This window comes from Schistocerca cancellata, chromosome 2 (genome assembly GCF_023864275.1).
Source record: "Schistocerca cancellata isolate TAMUIC-IGC-003103 chromosome 2, iqSchCanc2.1, whole genome shotgun sequence".
In the NCBI taxonomy this organism is placed as follows: domain Eukaryota; kingdom Metazoa; phylum Arthropoda; class Insecta; order Orthoptera; family Acrididae; genus Schistocerca; species Schistocerca cancellata.
In genome coordinates this window covers 932,012,710-932,032,309 of record NC_064627.1, presented here as the reverse complement: position 1 = coordinate 932,032,309, position 19,600 = coordinate 932,012,710, and the positions used below count along the sequence as shown (strand labels likewise).

General features: G+C 44.2%; 1 protein-coding gene across 1 annotated transcript in view; it reads right to left on the bottom strand.

Annotated features, from left to right (window-relative positions):
- LOC126162897 (tetraspanin-7-like) overlaps window positions 1-19,600 on the bottom strand; it is a 169,932-nt gene that overhangs the window by 6,061 nt on the left and 144,271 nt on the right. Inside the window, exon 4 of the mRNA XM_049919705.1 lies at window positions 2,027-2,137. Within this exon, the coding sequence (XP_049775662.1) occupies window positions 2,027-2,137 (111 nt within the window). The remainder of the gene's footprint in view (window positions 1-2,026; window positions 2,138-19,600) is intronic.

The window sequence follows — 19,600 nt, the reverse complement described above, 5'->3', positions numbered from 1 at the left end:
TTTGACTCAATGCTGGTTCCCATGCCCTGCTGACGTTGTAGCTGCAATCTCAGTTGATGAGTCCGTCCCTGCTGCAAATTTCGATAGCCTCTGTAACGACGCTGTCCCAGTATTTAGATGTCTGTGCCAAGACCCTGGTATGTTGGTAGTCCATTTCGTGATTTTCGGACAAACAGTGCTCTGCGACCGCCGACTTGTTGGGATACCCAAGTCGAGTGTGCCTCTGATGTTCTCGGCAATGATCTTCGATGATGCGCACTGTCTGTCCAAAATAAGTCTTCCCACACTGACACGGAATCTAGTATATGCCGGCCTTCTGCAAACCGAGTCGTCTTTGACACTTCCCAATAATGCTCGCGTTTTATTTGGTGGGAAATGGACAGTTCCTACTCGGTGTTTCTACATCTACATCTACATTTATACTCCGCAAGCCACCTACGGTGTGTGGCGAAGGGGACCTTTCGTGCCACTGTCATTACCTCCCCTTCCGGTTCCAGTCGCGTATGGTTCGCAGGAAGAACGACTGCCGGAAAGCCTCCGTGCGCGCTCGAATCTCTCTAATTTTACATTCGTGATCTCCTCGGGAGGTATAAGTAGGGGGAAGCAATATATTCAATACCTCATCCAGAAACGCACCCTCTAGAAACCTGGGCAGCAACCTACACCGCGATGCAGAGCGCCTCTCTTGCAGAGTCTGCCACTTGTTTGCTAAACATCTCCGTAACGCTATCACGCTTACCAAATAACCCTGTGACGAAACGAGCCGCTCTTCTTTGGATCTTCTCTATCTCCTCCGTCAACTAGATCCGGTACGGATCCCACACTGATGAGCAATACTCAAGTATAGGTCGAACGAGTGTTTTGTAAGCCACCTCCTTTGTTGATGGGCTACATTTTCTAAGGACTCTCCCAATGAATCTCAACCTGGTACCCGCCTTACCAACAATTAATTTTATATGATCATTCCACTTCAAATCGTTCCGTACGCATACTCCCAGATATTTTACAGAAGTAACTGCTACCAGTGTTTGTTTCGCTATCGTATAATCATACAGTAAAGGATCCTTCTTTCCATGTATTCGCAATACGTTACATTTGTCTACGTTAATGGTCAGTTGCCACTCCCTGGACCAAGTACCTATCCGCTGCAGATCTTCCTGCATTTCGCTGCAATCTTCTAATGCTGCAACTTCTCTGTATACTACAGCATCATCCGCGAAAAGCCGCATGGAACTTCCGACGCTATCTACTAGGTCATTTATATACATTGTGAAAAGCAATGGTCCCATAACACTCCCCTGTGGCACGCCAGAGGTTACTTTAACGTCTGTAGACGTCTCTCCATTGAGAACAACATGGCGTGTTCTGTTTGCTAAAAACTCTTCAATCCAGCCACACAGCTGGTCTGATATTCCGTAGGCTCTTTCTTTGTTTATCAGGAGACAGTGCGGAACTGTATCGAACGCCTTCCGGAAGTCAAGGAAAATGGCATCTACCTGGGAGCCTGTATCTAATATTTTCTGGGTCTCATGAACCAATAAAGCGAGTTGGGTCTCACACGATCGCTGTTTCCGGAATCCATGTTGATTCCTACAGAGTAGATTCTGGGTTTCCAGAAACGACATGATACGTGAGCAAAAAACATGTTCTAAAATTCTACAACAGATCGACGTCAGAGATCCTCAATATTCGTCCTATTTTTCCCGTGGACTGTTCGAACAAGAAATACACCGGGAGAAACTGAAGAATCACACCATGGGTTTTGGTTACTCATGTACTACAATCGTGCGATGAGAAAAATCACAACCATTAGGATGTATGCTTCCCTTATAAGAGGCCAAAATAGGATGTCATGGACACTCAATTTACGTTCTGTTGACTTCGGCCGCTCTGTAACATTTACGCGTTAGTCAGGCTACTACATATGGCAAGATGTTTTTGTTCGTCTGCTCCGTGTTAGGAGCTGCAGGACCGTCACTGGCCCTTGGCTGTCGGCTGGCCTGCGGCCACAGCGCTGCCCGCCTACCTGTGTGTAGATCTCGGAGACGTCGCTGGTGTCGCACTTGTCGGCCTTGCAGCAGGAGGTGGGCACCTTGTCTTGCCAGTCCGTGTAGTTGCGGTTTCCGCAGCAGTGCAGCTGTGAAAAGATGCGACGTAGCATTAAGAAAGTGTGCTTCCATCTAAAAACCCATAAAAAAAATTCAGCAACGTAAAATGATGCAAGAAGTTTGGATTATGCAGAAATATCTCCATCTTGAAAACATAAAGTTAAGTAATTGTGTGATTGAGGTTTTCCTGGCGTACAGAAATCTTGAAAATTTCTCGGGTATTCAGCCAGGTAGTGTCGTCCAAAAGGCGCAATATTCCGGCAAGCCGACATCTTGCCATCTTCAGGCGCCTGAAGATAGCAATAAGTCGGCTTGCCGAAATATCGCGCTTTTTGGACGACGCTACCTGGCTGAATACCCGATAAATTTTCATGAAGTTAAGTAATTAATACCGCGTTTGTCGGTAGGTATAGAGTGACAATTATTGAACTATATGAAAACAAAACGTAAATTAGTTGCGAACTACGGCGTACATCACCTTATTCAAGATGCAAACGTCAGTACAGACACTCGGATTTAGGTTATGCATATTCGATACGCCTGCCATCATTTGTGACGATGTGGCGCAGACGAATAGCGAAATTCTGCATGACCCGCTGACGTGTCGGAGCATCGATGCTGTCGATGACCTCCTGAATGGCTGTTTTCAGCTCAGCACCGGTTTTGGGGTTATTGCTGTACGCTTTAACATGTTGTTGTTGTTGTTGTGGTCTTCAGTCCTGAGACTGGTTTGATGCAGCTCTCCATGCTACTCTATCCTGTGCAAGCTTCTTCATCTCCCAGTACCTACTGCTACCTACATCCTTCTGAATCTGCTTAGTGTATTCATCTCCTGGTCTCCCTCTACGATTTTTACTCTCCACGCTGCCCTCCAGTACTAAATTGGTGATCCCTTGATGCCTCAGAACATGTCCTACCAACAGATCCCTTCTTCCAGTCAAATTGTGCCACAGACATCCTCCTCAATTCTATTCAATACCTCCACATTAGTTATGTGATCTACCCATCTAATCTTCAGCATTCTTCTGTAGCACTACATTTCGAAAGCTTCTGTTCTTTTCTTGTCTAAACTATTTATCGTCCACTTTAACATAGCGCCACAAAAATGAGTAGCGAGTGTGAAAAACTCTGAGAATATGGCGACCAATAGAGACCCATGTCAGAGGCCATGGTCCCTAAAGCGCTACTCCAGGAAATTCTTCCAGTCCATCTTTGGCATGAATCAGCAAACCAGTGTTTATTAGTATTAGTTGAAAACAGTCTTGGTTGCAATTTTAGTTGTTTTTTTATTTATCAACTACGTGTTTCACCTTGTTTAGGCATCTTCAGGCTGATCTTAATTTGGTATTTCTGAGGACGATCCTTTAGACAGTGTAGCCAAATGGCGTCGTCGAGTACATCAGGCCAACATCGCCTTCGTTAACCTCAGTAAATACTTTCTAGATGGATGTGAGTGACTTCAAGACGTGCATAACGCGTACACGTTCACAGGAGCAAATTAAAGAATAAGATGGGGCTAAATAAGGTGAAACGAGTAGTTGATAAAAAAACTAAAATTGCAACCAAGACTGTTTTCAACTAATGCTCATCCAGGACATCAAACACTCTCCCACTTCAATGGGGTCGAGCTCCGTCTTGCATGAACCATAGCTTGTCGAAATCAGGGTCACTTTGGATAACGAGGATGAAATCATCTTCCAAAACCTTCGCATACCGTTCGGTAGTCACCGTGCCATCAAGGAATATCGCAACGATTATTCCGTGACTGGACATTGCATACCACACAATCACCCGTTCAGGGCGAAGAAACTTCTCGATCGCGAAATGCGGATTCTCAATCCCCCAAATGCGCCAATTTTCTTATTGACGAACCCATCCAAATGAAAGTGGGATTCGTTGCTGCACCAAACCATACAGCGCATACTAATTCCCATCACGGCCCGCGGCCAAATGTGCAGTTTGAACATCCTAACCAAACCGTTCAGAAGTTCTGACGGTTTTATTTCACATAGTTCAATAACAGTCATCCTGTATCTACCTGTGCCGGCCGTTGTGGCCGATCGGTTCTAGGCGCTTCAGTCTGGAACCGCGCGACCGCTACGGTCGCAGGTTCGAATCCTGCCTCGGGCATGGATGTGTGTGATGTCCTTAGGTTAGTTAGGTTTAAATAGTTCTAAGTTCTAGGGGACTGATGACCTCAGATGTTGAGTCCCATAGTGCTCAGAGCCTTTTCAGCCATTTTGTTGTATCTACCTGTAGTGCTGTTACACACTGAAAGATCAGCACCACAGTGCCATAGCAGGCCGCTAGATGAGTCAGAACAAAATGACGCAGTGGAATGATAAAATAAGGATCGTAATTCGCTTTCTGCATTTGGAGAAGAAAAAGATTGCAACAATCCACGCTGCGTTGGTGAAACTGTACGGTACCAGCGCACCATCATGTGACACAGTGGTCAGGAGCCGTGGAAGCTTCCAGTGCGGCCAAACAGGTCTGAAAGACGATGAATCAAGTAGCAGACCATCTCTCTAAGAAGAGCCAGCCAGGAACCGTAAAAATAATTACACTCTAAGACAAAAAAAGGCACCAAACCACGAAGGAATATCCGAATGGAACGGAAATCGGTAGATCTGATGTCCTCGTACACACAGACAAATTATTACAGTTTCAGAATAATCGTGTTCAAGAGGAAGAGCTTCACGAATTCAGCAAGTCAACAAGGCGTTGCTCCACCTCTGGTTCTTATGCAAGCAGTTACTCGGCTTGCTATTCATTCACAGAGTTGATGGATGTCCTCCTGGGGGGGGGGGGATATCGTGCTAAATGCTGCTGGCGCATTAGACCGTCAGTATCCTGAAATGACTGGAGGGCCCTGCCCATAATGATTCCAAGGTTCTCAATTGGGCAACGATCCGGCAACCTTGCTGGCCAATACAGGGTTTGGAAAGCACGAACAAAATAAATAAAATCATAAGGACGGCTGGAGGTGTTTCATTTTCTCGCAATAGTAAACGGCCGTCGTCCCAAAGACCTTCTGTCAAAAGGGTGGACATCCAAAAACCACTCCTGGTTATCGGGCCGTACGGCGGGGGACAGTCAGGTTGATAACTCACTGCTGTTCGGGGCCTCTCCAGACACGTCTTTGTTGGTCACCGGAGCCGAATTCTAAGCCGGACTCATTACTTCAGACAATTCTACTCCAGTCAGTGAGATACCAGGCCGGAGAGGCATCTGAAGACGCTCTGGGCAGCGACGGGATACCAACCTGACTGTTGACCGCCATACGGCCCAACAACCACAAGTTATAGCTTGGGATGCCGTTTCATTTCGTAGTAGGACTCCTTTAGTTGGCATATACGGCACCCAAGCACAGCGATCCATAGACGATATTCTACGGCCCGTTTTGGTGCCCTTCATGGCATGCCATCTCGGGCTTACATTTCAGCAAGATAATATCCGCCCGCACACGGCGAGAGTTTCTACTGCTTGTCTTAATGCATGGCAAACCCTTCCTTGGCCAGCAAGGTTGGTTGGTCTCCCCAATGGAGAACATGTGGAGCATTACGGACAGGGCTCTCCAACCAGCTCGGATGCTGACGATGTAATGCCCCAATCGGACAGAATTTGGCACGATATCCGATCGGAGGACATCCGACAAATCTGTCAATCAATGTCAAGCCAAATAGTTGCTTGCATAAGGGCCAGAGGTGAACTAAAGCGTTACTGACTTGTACAGTTTGTGAAGCTATTTGTCTTGAATAAAACATTCAATTTTTTCTGAAATGTTCATCACATCTACCGATTAAAAACCTACACAACATTCTCATTTCCCTCTAGATCGCAACTTTTACTCGTTTAATTCCAGTTACGTTATATGTTTCATCCCACGACCATCATTAATTACTAATTAAATACAAAGCAAAACAGACTGTCTCAAATAAAAACTGTACCATCCTGTCACAGTCAGGCGGTAATTAACGGCTCAGAAATCGAATAGGTTTACTCATCGTAACATTACATCTACGAAAACTAAATACTGAATGAGAATACCAAACGTGTCGAAGTGTCGATGACTGTCCTCAGTATTACGACACTAAATTATCATCAAAAAAAAGAAAAACAACCCAGAAACTTTAATGCCAACTGTAAGAAATAACTGAAAACATCACTTCATCATTTTACTGTCACATGCTCTCATATATTCCAGTTCTACATACCCTCAGCGAATACGAAGTAAACATATGGATTTCCTTTTAACTGTGTCACTTCACATACCTTTTGGTTTCCTTAACGATGTTGGTGAGACATTTGAGTTTACAAAAAAAGGTTACTACTAATATAGCAACAATATGTATTTTCTTAATCTTACTAAGCAACGAGACGACAAATACGTGGCATAACTATGTATTTCGGAAACATGGTAATAAATTACAGAAGAAAATACGTTTACAATTTGGGTTGATTTGTTGTTTTTGAGGCGAGCTGTATGATACGTAGTCGATAACTTTCAAAGGAAAACTGTGTTGATGAATAAGAGATAGGTAATTCTTATTTATTCGCAAAATCCATAGCCATCGCGAACTCACTTTTAGAATTTGTTTTCTTCATTCATAAAAAGATGTTTCAGATGAAACATTAAATCGGATGCCCAGTATCTTGCGATATACTTGTCCTTGTATTTTTGCCGGTGATATCTTCATAAAACTGGAGCTACCTGGACGTCATTTTCGCTTAATAAATATGGAGTGCTCTACCCTCTAGCGTGATTTATTCTCGATAGCGAACACTCCTTTGAAACCGACACTTACACCGTTCCTACAGCGTTCCCTGAAATACTGCCACAAGCAGCGGACGCTGATTAGCAGAGTAACGAGGGCCACGGCGTCTGAATAGTTTATAATGAGGAGTGCCCACAGTATCACATCATCCATTCTTATACGCTAAAAAAATTATTTTTTAAAATATATTCTGTAGAACTTTTCGGCATACCTGTCTCAACACCACAAAACTTTATGGCAATGACGTTATCATGTTTTAAATTCTCATAACATTTACGGAAGGCTTGCAAAAGTAATTCATGTGTTTCAACCAATCTGCAAATCACAAATGGCATCCATCCGATAATATAGACTGAGTGACCGACTCTGTGTGATAACTTGGTATCTTTGACGTGTTACAGGACCGAGACCACTATGGTTGGCCCGCTAGACATCTTCGTTGCCGAACAACAGCGGTAGCTTCTTCACTACTAAGATATTCTCACATTCATGTATGAACTATTTCTGCTGGCAGCATAATCCACCAACAGCCATACTGCCCGTCAGGACGGTCAAAAAGTGACGTGAAACTTAGTTTTCCTCTGCTTGAAAGCGCTACCCTTCAAAAAGTTCCGTCTGCTATCTCCTAGATGGTACCACATTAATGGGTGATCACAGCCAGACATATGGACTACATCCCGTAGAGCTTGTTGTGATGGTCACCTCGCAAGTCCAGGCGTGAGCTGCACCACGTTGCCAACCAAACACGGGGCCAACACGCAGTACGCTCGTTATATCGTTGCGATCCGATCGATTTTGGAGGGTATACGAGATCTTTGCACATCGTGTGGCTTTCTTCCGGGTTAGCGGGCTTCAAGAGTCGACCGTTAGCTTTCAAAAGGGAAACAGAGAGACGTGGGACGTCTTCGGAGAAAGGAGTGTCGACTGCCACCGGGTGTGCCCTATCAGCGTGATACACCACGCAATTGTATTGGTCGGCAAGTCTTTGTTTTTGGGCAGCTCGGAGATCAAAGTTCCGTGATTTCTATCAAGGAAAAGGTCCCTAAAGGAATGTGGTTAAGCTGTTTGAGTCGCTAAGTTGTGCTGTGTGCCAACATCAAGTAAGTTGGCCTTTAGTGTATGTGGCTGAGAAACGGGTTGAGAGGCGTTTCATTCGCTAGATGATTGTGGAACTTACACAGCCATTAATTGAAAAGTATGTGGATGAGCTCCGTGTGAACTGGTTAAATGTTGGCTTCGCAGTGAAGTCTTAGTTATAACTGTATTAAGTGACTGAAAACTACACCTAAGTGATATTATTATTATTGGTGAACCGTCCTTAAGTGGTTTCAATTTAAAGGGCAGTGGTTGCTGTGGACGGAACATTTTGTAGACTGATGCACGTATGTCTGATGCAAGGATTCCGCCCTGTATTTTGTGTGTTTCAGAGAGTTGCAATTGCCCTGTGTTTGTCAGAAGCTGCTGTAAGCGCCAACGCGGGGAGTGAGGTGTAACCCGCAGCCTAGGTCCCGCTGTGTTTATGTAACCTTGCCACGGCCGGATTGCTTTGGGCGAAGACCCCATACAAAGGATTAGTATATCTTTTCCTTCCGCCAAGGCGGGTAAAACGCGTTTTGTAATTTGTGATTTTCTGATGCTTAAACAAATGGACCTGCAACTGAGTGTAACCTGGGTTTGTTTCATGGCTATCTTTCTTGCTTCTGTTACATATCTATGTTCTAGTGAATTGTGGTTAACCACGTGATATTTAAGTGTTGGTTGGGCCCTATAGTATTTAAATGCAATTCAGTGGCTGGCCCACTCTGACAGGAACTGTACTGCTAGTTGTAAGCTTTTGTTAAGTGTGGCAAAGCCACGGCAATACTGTGTTTGCTAGTTGTTTCTGAACTGTTTTTACATGCATTTTATGGTTATACTTGTTTTGTTTCAATAAGAACTTATACTACGTAACTACTGCTTGTAGTGAAGATTGTGGGGAATGATCTGCAGGAACCTTATGTTAATAAATTAAGTATGTGTAAATCAAAGTACGACTACCAACCATGATTCGCCATCCCGTTTCCTTTCCTGATAATAGTCGTGGTATGGATTGTGCAAGGTCGTATTAAAGGGGCCACTACCAAGTTTTATTTGTCACGAAGTCAGTACGGCCTAATACGGAGTATTGCTTATTGTTTGCGATCCCCAACAAGAGGAACTGCCAACTGGCCTCGAATGAGTTTAGAGACGTTCAGATGGTTCAAATGGCTCTGAGGACTATGGGACTTATGCTGTGGACATCAGTCCCCTAGAACTTAGAACTATTTAAACCTAACTAACCTAAGGACATCACACACATCCATACCCGAGGCAGGATTCGAACCTGCGACCGTAGCGGTCACGCGGTTCCAGACTGTAGCGCCTAGAACCGCACGGTTTAGAGACGTACTAGGGTCGTATACAGATGTGCAAAACTTAAGGACGACTGTAACTTTCACATGAAAAGTAACATAGCTCGTGAAACGTGGACCATACATAGAAATAATTGCTACAGAATAGTACAGAAGGTAACAGAAAGAAAAGCACAATGAGACAAAAGATGACACTTTTATTCAAGGACAATAGCTACGCTGAAGTCACCGCGATTTGTGATCACCTGGACTTCGACAATGCTGCACGTACCCTCATACGGCTAGAGGTTGGAACACGTAACGCACCCAGGAACATTCTTATACGCGTATCACGTAGAGGTTTAGTGCTGAGAGAGTACGGTCCTGCAAGAGTCGGGTAACAAATTAGTTCCACAGCCCTCGAATTGACCACATAGAGAAAATAAGAGAAATTAGGCCTAATACGGGTGATTAACGAGAATAATTCTTCCCAAGCGCTAATCGCGAATGGAACAGGAAAGGTGGAAAATATAATGGTGCTAGAAATGTCCCACACCATACACTACCATAAGGTCGATTAAGAATGGTGCGCCAGGAGGAATGGTAAATATTCAGGGATACGACAGAAACGATCATTCGAACCAAAGAAGGCTTGTAACCATGGGCTCTAAAATGCAAATCTTAAGAGATATGAACACTTGTTCATCTTAGCTACTGTGAAATACATCTCTTCTCCTGAAAAAAGTGCTCATAACTCTTAAGGAATGCGTTTTGGAACCCATGTTTACTCGATGACTGTTTCTTGTTTTGGTCCATACTACGTCTTCTCAAAATATGTAAAGCAAAAGCTTCCAATAGAAGAGATTTGCTTCACAATATCGAAGACGAGGACGTGCTCATAGATCTTAAGGTATCGGTAGGCATTTCAGAGCCCATGTTTAATACAATTTTTTGTTTCAGTTGTTCGTTCCTGTCATATCCCTCAATATTGACCATTCTTTCTGAGACATCCAGTAGATATAGAAGTGTTACTTTGTTTGATTATGTCAACAAAAAAACGAAGTGTCGTCAGATTCCATAATATTATAGCATCCATAAAGTATGAAGGAATACGTAATCACCGTAATGTGCCGTGACGACAAATGAAAGGAATAAGAGTTAAAATAAATGTATAAAATTTGTTTTGACAAATACGAGAGAAGTCTAAATGACAGCAGTGTTGTCAAATATTAAGCAGAAAATGCAGCGCCAAAGTCGGGGTGGATTATAGCGTGAGCTTATTTCGCCATGCCTTACGGACACGCAGCTGACCCCTGCCCTTGGCGGACGCACCTTGATCACGACTCACGCTAGCTGTCTGCCAGCGCGGGTCATCGGCCGCCTCAGCGCCTAATCTCTACGCAACGCAACACGCAAAACAGCTACAGTTGGCGAGATGCCTCGCGTCAGGCGCTGATAAGAAGTGAGCTGTAACAAGTACCTAGACTTCCGGGGCCGATGTCGGCTTGGATAAGATTCTACTGTGCAAAACAAATTTCAGTCTACTTACAGTTAAGGAAGACTAATGAAAGTCAGTGGAAAACTTTGATTCCTATTGAATTTCAATTACAGTTTGAAGCAGTATTATGCCCAGTATTATTTCATTCAAATAAGTATTAATAGAGGAAATAAATTCCCTAAATAGGTGCGGTCAATGTGAATTTTTACGAATTAAGGCACTTGATTGCCTACATATAGGGTGTTTCATGAGGAACTGTAAGTGTTTTAAGAGGTGGTGGCTTAGACTAAATATTCCCTATAGCGTGTGCCTTTTTTTTCTTTTTTAGTTATATTACTGTTAACACATATAACAAAGCAAATAGGGAATGTGCTACGCAAAGACAATTGATTACGTTCAAAGTTGATTTTCATAAACTCCACCTCCGACTTCAAAAAACTTCCGAATTCTCTTAACATCAAAGTAGTTCTTCTGAGATTGTTTTGGCGTTCTTTTATCGATGGCAGCACTTCATAAAGCGATCAGATAGTCTGTTGTGTTAAGATTTTCTTTGTAGACTTCGCTTTTCAACCATCACCACAGGCAAAAATCTAAGGGCGCGAAGTACGGGAAAAATGGCTCTGAGCACTATGGGATTCAACTGCTGAGGTCTTTAGTCCCCTAGAACTTAGAACTAGTTAAACCTAACTAACCTAAGGACATCACACACATCCATGCCCGAGGCAGGATTCGAACCTACGACCGTAGCGGTCTCGCGGTTCCAGACTGCAGCGCCTAGAACCGCACCGCCACTTCGGCCGGCGAAGTACGGGAACCTTGGTGACCGAGAAACGTCAACATTCCTGCCGATCCATTTTCCAGGGTGCGTTATGCTTAGATTATGTGTTCCCTGACCACTAGAATCATGCTGGAAGAACATATCAATGCTTTTAGCCAAAGAAAGCTCTTCCATTAATGCTGGAAACTCATTTTCAATCAGATCTAGATGAGGGACCCTATAAGACGCTCGACAACACAACACGCCCACCCAAGTAATGGCTTATCATACGTTTACAGAGAAACGTTCTTAAAAATGTGTCTCCAAAGATGTGGGTTTTCACCGACAACCTTTGTGAGCTACGAGTTATACTGATACCGTTACAAGGGAAAGTAAACAGTGTTAGTGGGATTACTCGGCAGTTCTGAATTAGCCAACCACAAAATTCTAATAGTCTCCCACTGAAAGGTGTTCAATCCTCTGTGAGTGATAAGGACAGAGGCACAGTCATTAATGAGGAGTACACACGTGTGGAAAGTCTGCGTGGCATTGTTGAAGGACTAAATTTCACCAACTCAGTAATGCTTTTACTTATCCACTTTCTGTTCATGTGCATCTTCAGATGAAATACGACTCCATCAATCTCATGCAGCTTAGTGGAAACACGGGTAAACACCCTTGAATCTGGTAGTCTGCGGTTAGGAAATCGCCTACCGTATTTTCTACAAGCAACAGCAGAATTTCCGTTACAAAACCCGTACACAAATGGCATATCGGCTTAGAATTTGTAAATATGTGCGACATGTTTAAAAGATGCAGCAGAACTGGCCAACATATCAGACCCATTTCTACAACTGAGAAATTCAACTATGTAAACTCAAGCACAACTCCGAAACTCGGAAATCAAAACAAAAAAGAACATTCGATTTTTAAAAAATCATAGTAGCTTGAACACAACCACTTGGAATGAAAATTTATCTCTATAACTAACTGCATCTCTGTAACCAACAAAAACTGGGCACATATTATGTGTAATGTTTTATTCGAGTTGCTAAGAAGGATTTTATTCAAACAAATACAAAATTTCCCTTTGCATTATTTTTTCCCTTCTTCTCATCATTGGCAAGAACGAAACTGTATACACTCCTGGAAATGGAAAAAAGAACACATTGACACCGGTGTGTCAGACCCACCATACTTGCTCCGGACACTGCGAGAGGGCTGTACAAGCAATGATCACACGCACGGCACAGCGGACACACCAGGAACCGCGGTGTTGGCCGTCGAATGGCGCTAGCTGCGCAGCGTTTGTGCACCGCCGCCGTCAGTGTCAGCCAGTTTGCCGTGGCATACGGAGCTCCATCGCAGTCTTTAACACTGGTAGCATGCCGCGACAGCGTGGACGTGAACCGTATGTGCAGTTGACGGACTTTGAGCGAGGGCGTATAGTGGGCATGCGGGAGGCCGGGTGGACGTACCGCCGAATTGCTCAACACGTGGGGCTTGAGGTCTCCACAGTACATCGATGTTGTCGCCAGTGGTCGGCGGAAGGTGCACGTGCCCGTCGACCTGGGACCGGACCGCAGCGACGCACGGATGCACGCCAAGACCGTAGGATCCTACGCAGTGCCGTAGGGGACCGCACCGCCACTTCCCAGCAAATTAGGGACACTGTTGCTCCTGGGGTATCGGCGAGGACCATTCGCAACCGTCTCCATGAAGCTGGGCTACAGTCCTGCACACCGTTAGGCCGTCTTCCGCTCACGCCCCAACATCGTGCAGCCCGCCTCCAGTGGTGTCGCGACAGTCGTGAATGGAGGGACGAATGGAGACGTGTCGTCTTCAGCGATGAGAGTCGCTTCTGCCTTGGTGCCAATGATGGTCGTATGCGACTTTGGCGCCGTGCAGGTGAGTGCCACAGTCAGGACTGCATACGACCGAGGCACACAGGGCCAACACCCGGCATCATGGTGTGGGGAGCGATCTCCTACACTGGCCGTACACCACTGGTGATCGTCGAGGGGACACTGAATAGTGCACGGTACATCCAAACCGTCATCGAACCCATCGTTCTACCATTCCTAGACCGGCAAGGGAACTTGCTGTTCCAACAGGACAATGCACGTCCGCATGTATCCCGTGCCACCCAACGTGCTCTAGAAGGTGTAAGTCAACTACCCTGGCCAGCAAGATCTCCGGATCTGTCCCCCATTGAGCATGTTTGGGACTGGATGAAGCGTCGTCTCACGCGGTCTGCACGTGCAGCACGAACGCTGGTGCAACTGAGGCGCCAGGTGGAAATGGCATGGCAAGCCGTTCCACAGGACTACATCCAGCATCTCTACGATCGTCTCCATGGGAGAATAGCAGCCTGCATTGCTGCGAAAGGTGGATATACACTGTACTAGTGCCGACATTGTGCATGCTCTGTTGCCTGTGTCTATGTGCCTGTGGTTCTGTCAGTGTGATCATGTGATGTATCTGACCCCAGGAATGTGTCAATAAAGTTTCCCCTTCCTGGGACAATGAATTCACGGTGTTCTTATTTCAATTTCCAGGAGTGTATGTTCTAATAATCCATCTTATTGATTTGCAGCTGCTTGTATCGTCCGTGTTTGCAGTTAAAATTTTTTGGATTTGAGGTCCGCCAGGGCTGGTACACATAACAAACCACAATCACACAGTGGTCTGGTGTAGTGAAAAGCGTTTTACTACGTTATTTGTGGAAAATACTTGTTATAGCTACGTATGCATCACAACACTCAGCATGATGCGGAGAATGGAAGTGTTTGCCACACGAAAACGTAAGTAAATACGAAAATAGGCGCGAAAACATCGCGAGAAACTAAATTACACTCTATAAGATAGGTTAACTCTCAGCAAAAAAAAAAAAAAACTTTCTCATCAACATCGTTTGGTTGCAGATGACAAGCTGCCTATAATAATTAACACAAAAGTGGTCCAGAAAATTAATGCTCACCAAATGTAAAGATATTTACAACAAGAAACGATCTGTTGTTTGAACTAAAAATGCACATAATTTTATAATCATGAACAAAAATGTTCACATTACAGAATAAATAAAACCGAAAACCCACTGACGATGGCACAGTGGTGCCGAAACATGTTTGGGTACTGAGAAAAACGGTGTTTTGCTAACTGGCGGACCTCAAATCCAAAAAAATTTGTTCTAATAAAGTTTATTAATAAACGAAATAAATTTGCTAGATAAGCCTCTGATCTCTGCGAATTTTTGCGAATTAAGGCCTCAGGATCGCTTAATAAGCATTTCTTTATTTACAAACTCGTAAAGTGAAGTTCAGAGGAAATTTCAATGAAACCTGTGTCTGAGCTGAGATTGTAAGTAGGCTGTTTAGGTTTTTATGTTGGTAAAGCCACACAGCGCTCTGTATGAAAATCACTGGCTGTGCTGTGTGCAGTCTGAGGCTGGTCGGCATTCTTGCAATAGTCGCTATTGTAGCGTTGGGCAGTTGGCTGTTAACAGCGCGTAGCGTTGCGCAGTTGGAGGTGAGCCGCCAGCAGTGGTGGATGTGGGGAGAGAGATGGCGGAGTTTTGAGAGCGGATGATGTGTGATTACAGTGTGTGGTAAAGGGTACTTGCGTGCAACTATCCCTTCTGTCTTTTCCTCTTTCCTTCGCGTATGGTGCGCGGGAAGAACGGCTGTCGGCATATCCCGGTATAATTTTGAATATATCTGATAAAACAGCTTTAAATCTGTACTTCTAAAAAGAAAAAGTGAAATCGTGTCTCGTAACGCGTGTACAACAATATTGTGGGTCACGAATTTGGACAAAATTTTACACGTATGTTCATGACTGAAATAAATCACTCAGATCACTTTCAGACCGATAGTCCGTAGCTTCTGGGAAGAACAACGTAAATCTTAGCCTGTCGCCGAATTCCCGATGACTACAACCAATCGGCGAGTCGGGTCACTGGACCAACGGTGTAGGCCTCGTAACCAGGACTTGTGTATTACCATTCCAGTTTGTATGCCAATGTTGAGGGAACTTTTTCTTGTGTAAAACATACTCATCGCACAACGTACTCAGCATTAAAATGTTAAGTTTCTAATTTGTTTTTGGTATCCAAGGAATGTGATTTTTGCTTTATATTTTCATTTGATGTGTCATACTTCACATCTGTACCTCAGACATTTTTCAAACGGTTGTCTTCAACAGTCGATATGTTACGCAACAAATGTGCTGAGCACAAGCTGGCCTCTGTGGCCGAGCGGTTCTAGGCGCTTCAGGCCGGAACCGCGCTGCTGCTACGGTCGCAGGTTCGAATCCTGCCTCGGGAATAGATGGGTGTGATGTCCTTAGGTTAGTTAGGTTTAAGTAGTTCTATGTCTAGGGGACTGATGACCTCAGATGTTAAGTCCCGTAGTGCTCAGAGCCATCTGAACCGTTTTTGCTGAGTACAAGCACTATGATCTTTGATTGCCGATAGCATTGTCGTAGCTGTGTTGTAGCAAGCTGTGAGACGCAATTGAGAGAGTAGGGTGTTGCTCACACTACTTGGTGGTCTAGAAATAGCTTGCAGAGCATAGAGATAAAGATAAAGGGGATGTTGAATTTTGGGAATATGATTTGGTAAAGATTAACTTGAGGAGTGAAGATCTTCAGGTACTGTTGTGGCTGCATTGTTCGCGCGCGCGTAATTTATGTTGTGTTTGAAGAACTGGAAGTTTTAGTAGCATTTTTCTTCATTGGTCCAGGCCAGTTAGTTCGATTATTGAGACATGATTAATGAAAGTCATCTGTTCACATTGCTTGCACACAGGAGTTATAGATTTACAATTCCTTTACCTTCCCAGCATTTAATTTAATGCCAGAGTCATATTTGCAATAAAAATTAAATTTGCTAAGACGGATTAATTGTTAAGAAAGGTATCAGAGTTTCGAAAGCCTGTAGTTTTTGAATGCTAGTCTCTTTAAGTTTTAAGTAAATGCAGCATTCTTCACCATTTCCTCACGAATTTTATTTTGTGACTGTGTGTCAGAATATCGCCCTGAGTGGAACACTATTGCACAAATGTAAAGCTGCAGCCTAATGTGCTGACATGTGCTTGCATTGCACTGTGTAAGGGTTTTCGTTTATATAGCTTGTCGGCTGCTGCGCTGCATTTTTATGTTCATCACCTCGAGCAGTACCGAGTTTCAGTTGGCCCAGGTAAGGCATGAAAATTTCTTAGGACCAGTTTGACGTGGCAGTCATGACAATAAGCTCATTCACAGTTAGGTGTTCCATTTCGAAATTAATATCAGGTATAGGTCAGGTAAGGTCCAGTTTAAATTACATCTGTTGTCAGACAGTCTCATTCTTACGAGTCAGTGTTACATCCTCCAAAGACAATGTGAAAAACCTACAACAAAATTAATTTTTAAATTATCATTTAGGCCAGGGTGATGTAGTTGCTGCTGTTCGAACGAATGTATGCTTCGTAAGCACATGATCAAAGGAAGTGACACTGATGCGCGCTTCCGCCCCCTCCACATGACGTGTAGAGTGGCGGACGACATAGGCCGTCGACGCTGCGCTGTGGCCATCTGTTGGTCGGACCGAACATTGCTGACGGACAACTCTTACAGCGCGCGCTGCGCGGCGCCACTGCGGTGTCAGGGGACTGACAAAATGTTAATGAGCGTTGCTGCAACCGGCGTCAGATCGGATAAAACTGTCGTTTCTCAGACTGTCACATTCTCGTTCTGCACGCTTTCCGCCAGTTGCAGAACTTTCTGAGGTATGTGGGTCAGCGTGTTCCGTGAGACGTTGCAATGTAAGACACACATGGAGTATTTCACCACCGGAAACAGCGTTTTTAGAGACTTCCCGATTCTGTATATCATTTTGGTACCCTAATACAGAAGTTAGCCATTAATTCTGAAAATCAAAAGCCTCTCTGCACCTTTTTACAATTTTTTGCACCAAGATTTTCAGCTGTTTTCGGTTTGTACTGCACTCAGAAATTACGGATGAGTTAATCACATTTATTTCTCTATTTCTAATATAATAAACTTGAAAAAAATAAATATCTGTCAAAAGATAAATCGCCAGCTGGTATTTTTTGTGATCTCTCCAAGGACTTCGATTGTGTATATCGTGATACTCTTTTACAAAAACTCAAATTTTATGGAACTGATGTCTTTTTACACAGCTGATTTGAATCATGCTTGGCAAACAGAATGTTAAAGGTTGTTGTGAATAAATCAAACAATGTCGAAAAAGTAGAAAATTTTAGTTACTGGGGTAAAATCACAAAGGGAGTCCCACAGTGTTTTTGTGTCCACTCCTACCTCTTATGTGTCAATGACCTTCCACTTAACATTCAACCAGCAAAACTGGTACTTTATGTAGACGATATTAGTGTTATAATAAATCGCGTGAGAGAGAAAGCAGCAGATGATATGATCGAAATAAATACTTAGTGGTTCTCTGAAAATGGACTTGCCCTAATTTTTGAAAGATCACATTACATTCAGTACTGTACAAAAAGTAGAGTCATACCAACAACTGATGCACTATGTGACCAGAAGTATCCGGATGCCTGGCCGAAAATGACTTACAAGTTCGTGGCGCCCTTCATTGGTAATGCTGGAATTCAATATGGTGTTGGCCTACCTCTAGCCTTGATGAAAAGCTTCCACTCTAGCAGGCATACGTTCAATCAGGTTCTGGAAGGCTTCTTGGGCAATGGCAGCCCGTTCTTTACGGAGTGCTGCACTGGGCAGAGGTATCGATGTCCGTTGGTGAGACCTGGCACGAAGTCGACATTCCAAAACATCCCAAAGGTGTTCTATAGGATTCAGGTCAGGACTCTGTGCAGGCCAGTCCATTACAGGGATGTTATTGTCGTGTAACCACTCCGTCACAGGCCGTGCATTATGAACAGGTGCTCGATCGTGTTGAAAGATGCAATCGCCATCCCCGAATTGCTTTTCAGCAGTGGGAAGCAAGAAGGTGCTTAAAACACCAGTGCAGGCCTGTACTGTGATAGTACCACGCAAAACAACAAGTCGTGCAAGCCCCCTCCATGAAAAACGCGACCACACCATAGCACCACTGCCTCCCAATTTTACTGTTGGCACTGCACACGCTGACAGATGACGTCCAACGGGCATTCGCCATACCCACATCCTGTCATCGGATCGCCACGTTGTGTACCGTGATTCGTCACTCCACAGAACGTTTTTCCACTTCAATCGTCCAATGTTTACGCTCCTTACACCAAGCGAGGCATCGTTTGGCATTTACCGGTGTGATGTGTGGCTTATGAGCAGCCGCTCGACCATGAAATCCAAGTTTTCTCACCTCCCGCCTAACTGCCATACTACTTGCAGTGGATCCTGATGCAGTTTCGAATTTCTGTGTCATGGTCTGCATAGATGTCTGCCTACTACACATTACGACCCTCTTCACCTGTCGGCGGTCTCTATCAGTCAACAGACGACGTCGGCCTGTACGCTTTTGTGCTGTGCGTGCCCCTTCACGTTTTCACTTCACTATCATATCGGAAACAGTACACCTAGGGATGTTTAGGAGTGTGGAAATCTCACATGCAGACGTATAACACAAGTGACAACCAATCACCTGACCACGTTCGACGTCCGTGAGTTCCGCGGAGCGCCTCATTCTGCTCTCTCACGATGTTTAATGACTACTGAGGTCACTGATATGGAGTACCTGGCAGTAGGTGGCAGCACAATGCACCCAATACGAAAAACGTATGTTTTTCGGGGTGTCCGGATACTTTTGATCACATAGTGTATAGCACATGAGCAGGAGTCAGTAAGTAACGTAGAATGCTCCAAATTTTTAATTGTACATACTGATGAAAACTTGCACTGTAAGAAGCATAGTACTGAGCTTCTCAAACAATTAAGTTCAGCTACTTTTGCTCTTCGTGTCATTGCTAATCTCGGAAAAACATATCAACCTCCTGACATATTTTGCATATTTCCACTCAATAATGTCGTAAGGAATAATTTTCTGAGGTTATTCACCACATATAAAAAAGTATTGATTGCACAACAGCGAGCAGGAAGAATAACATATGGCGTTCACC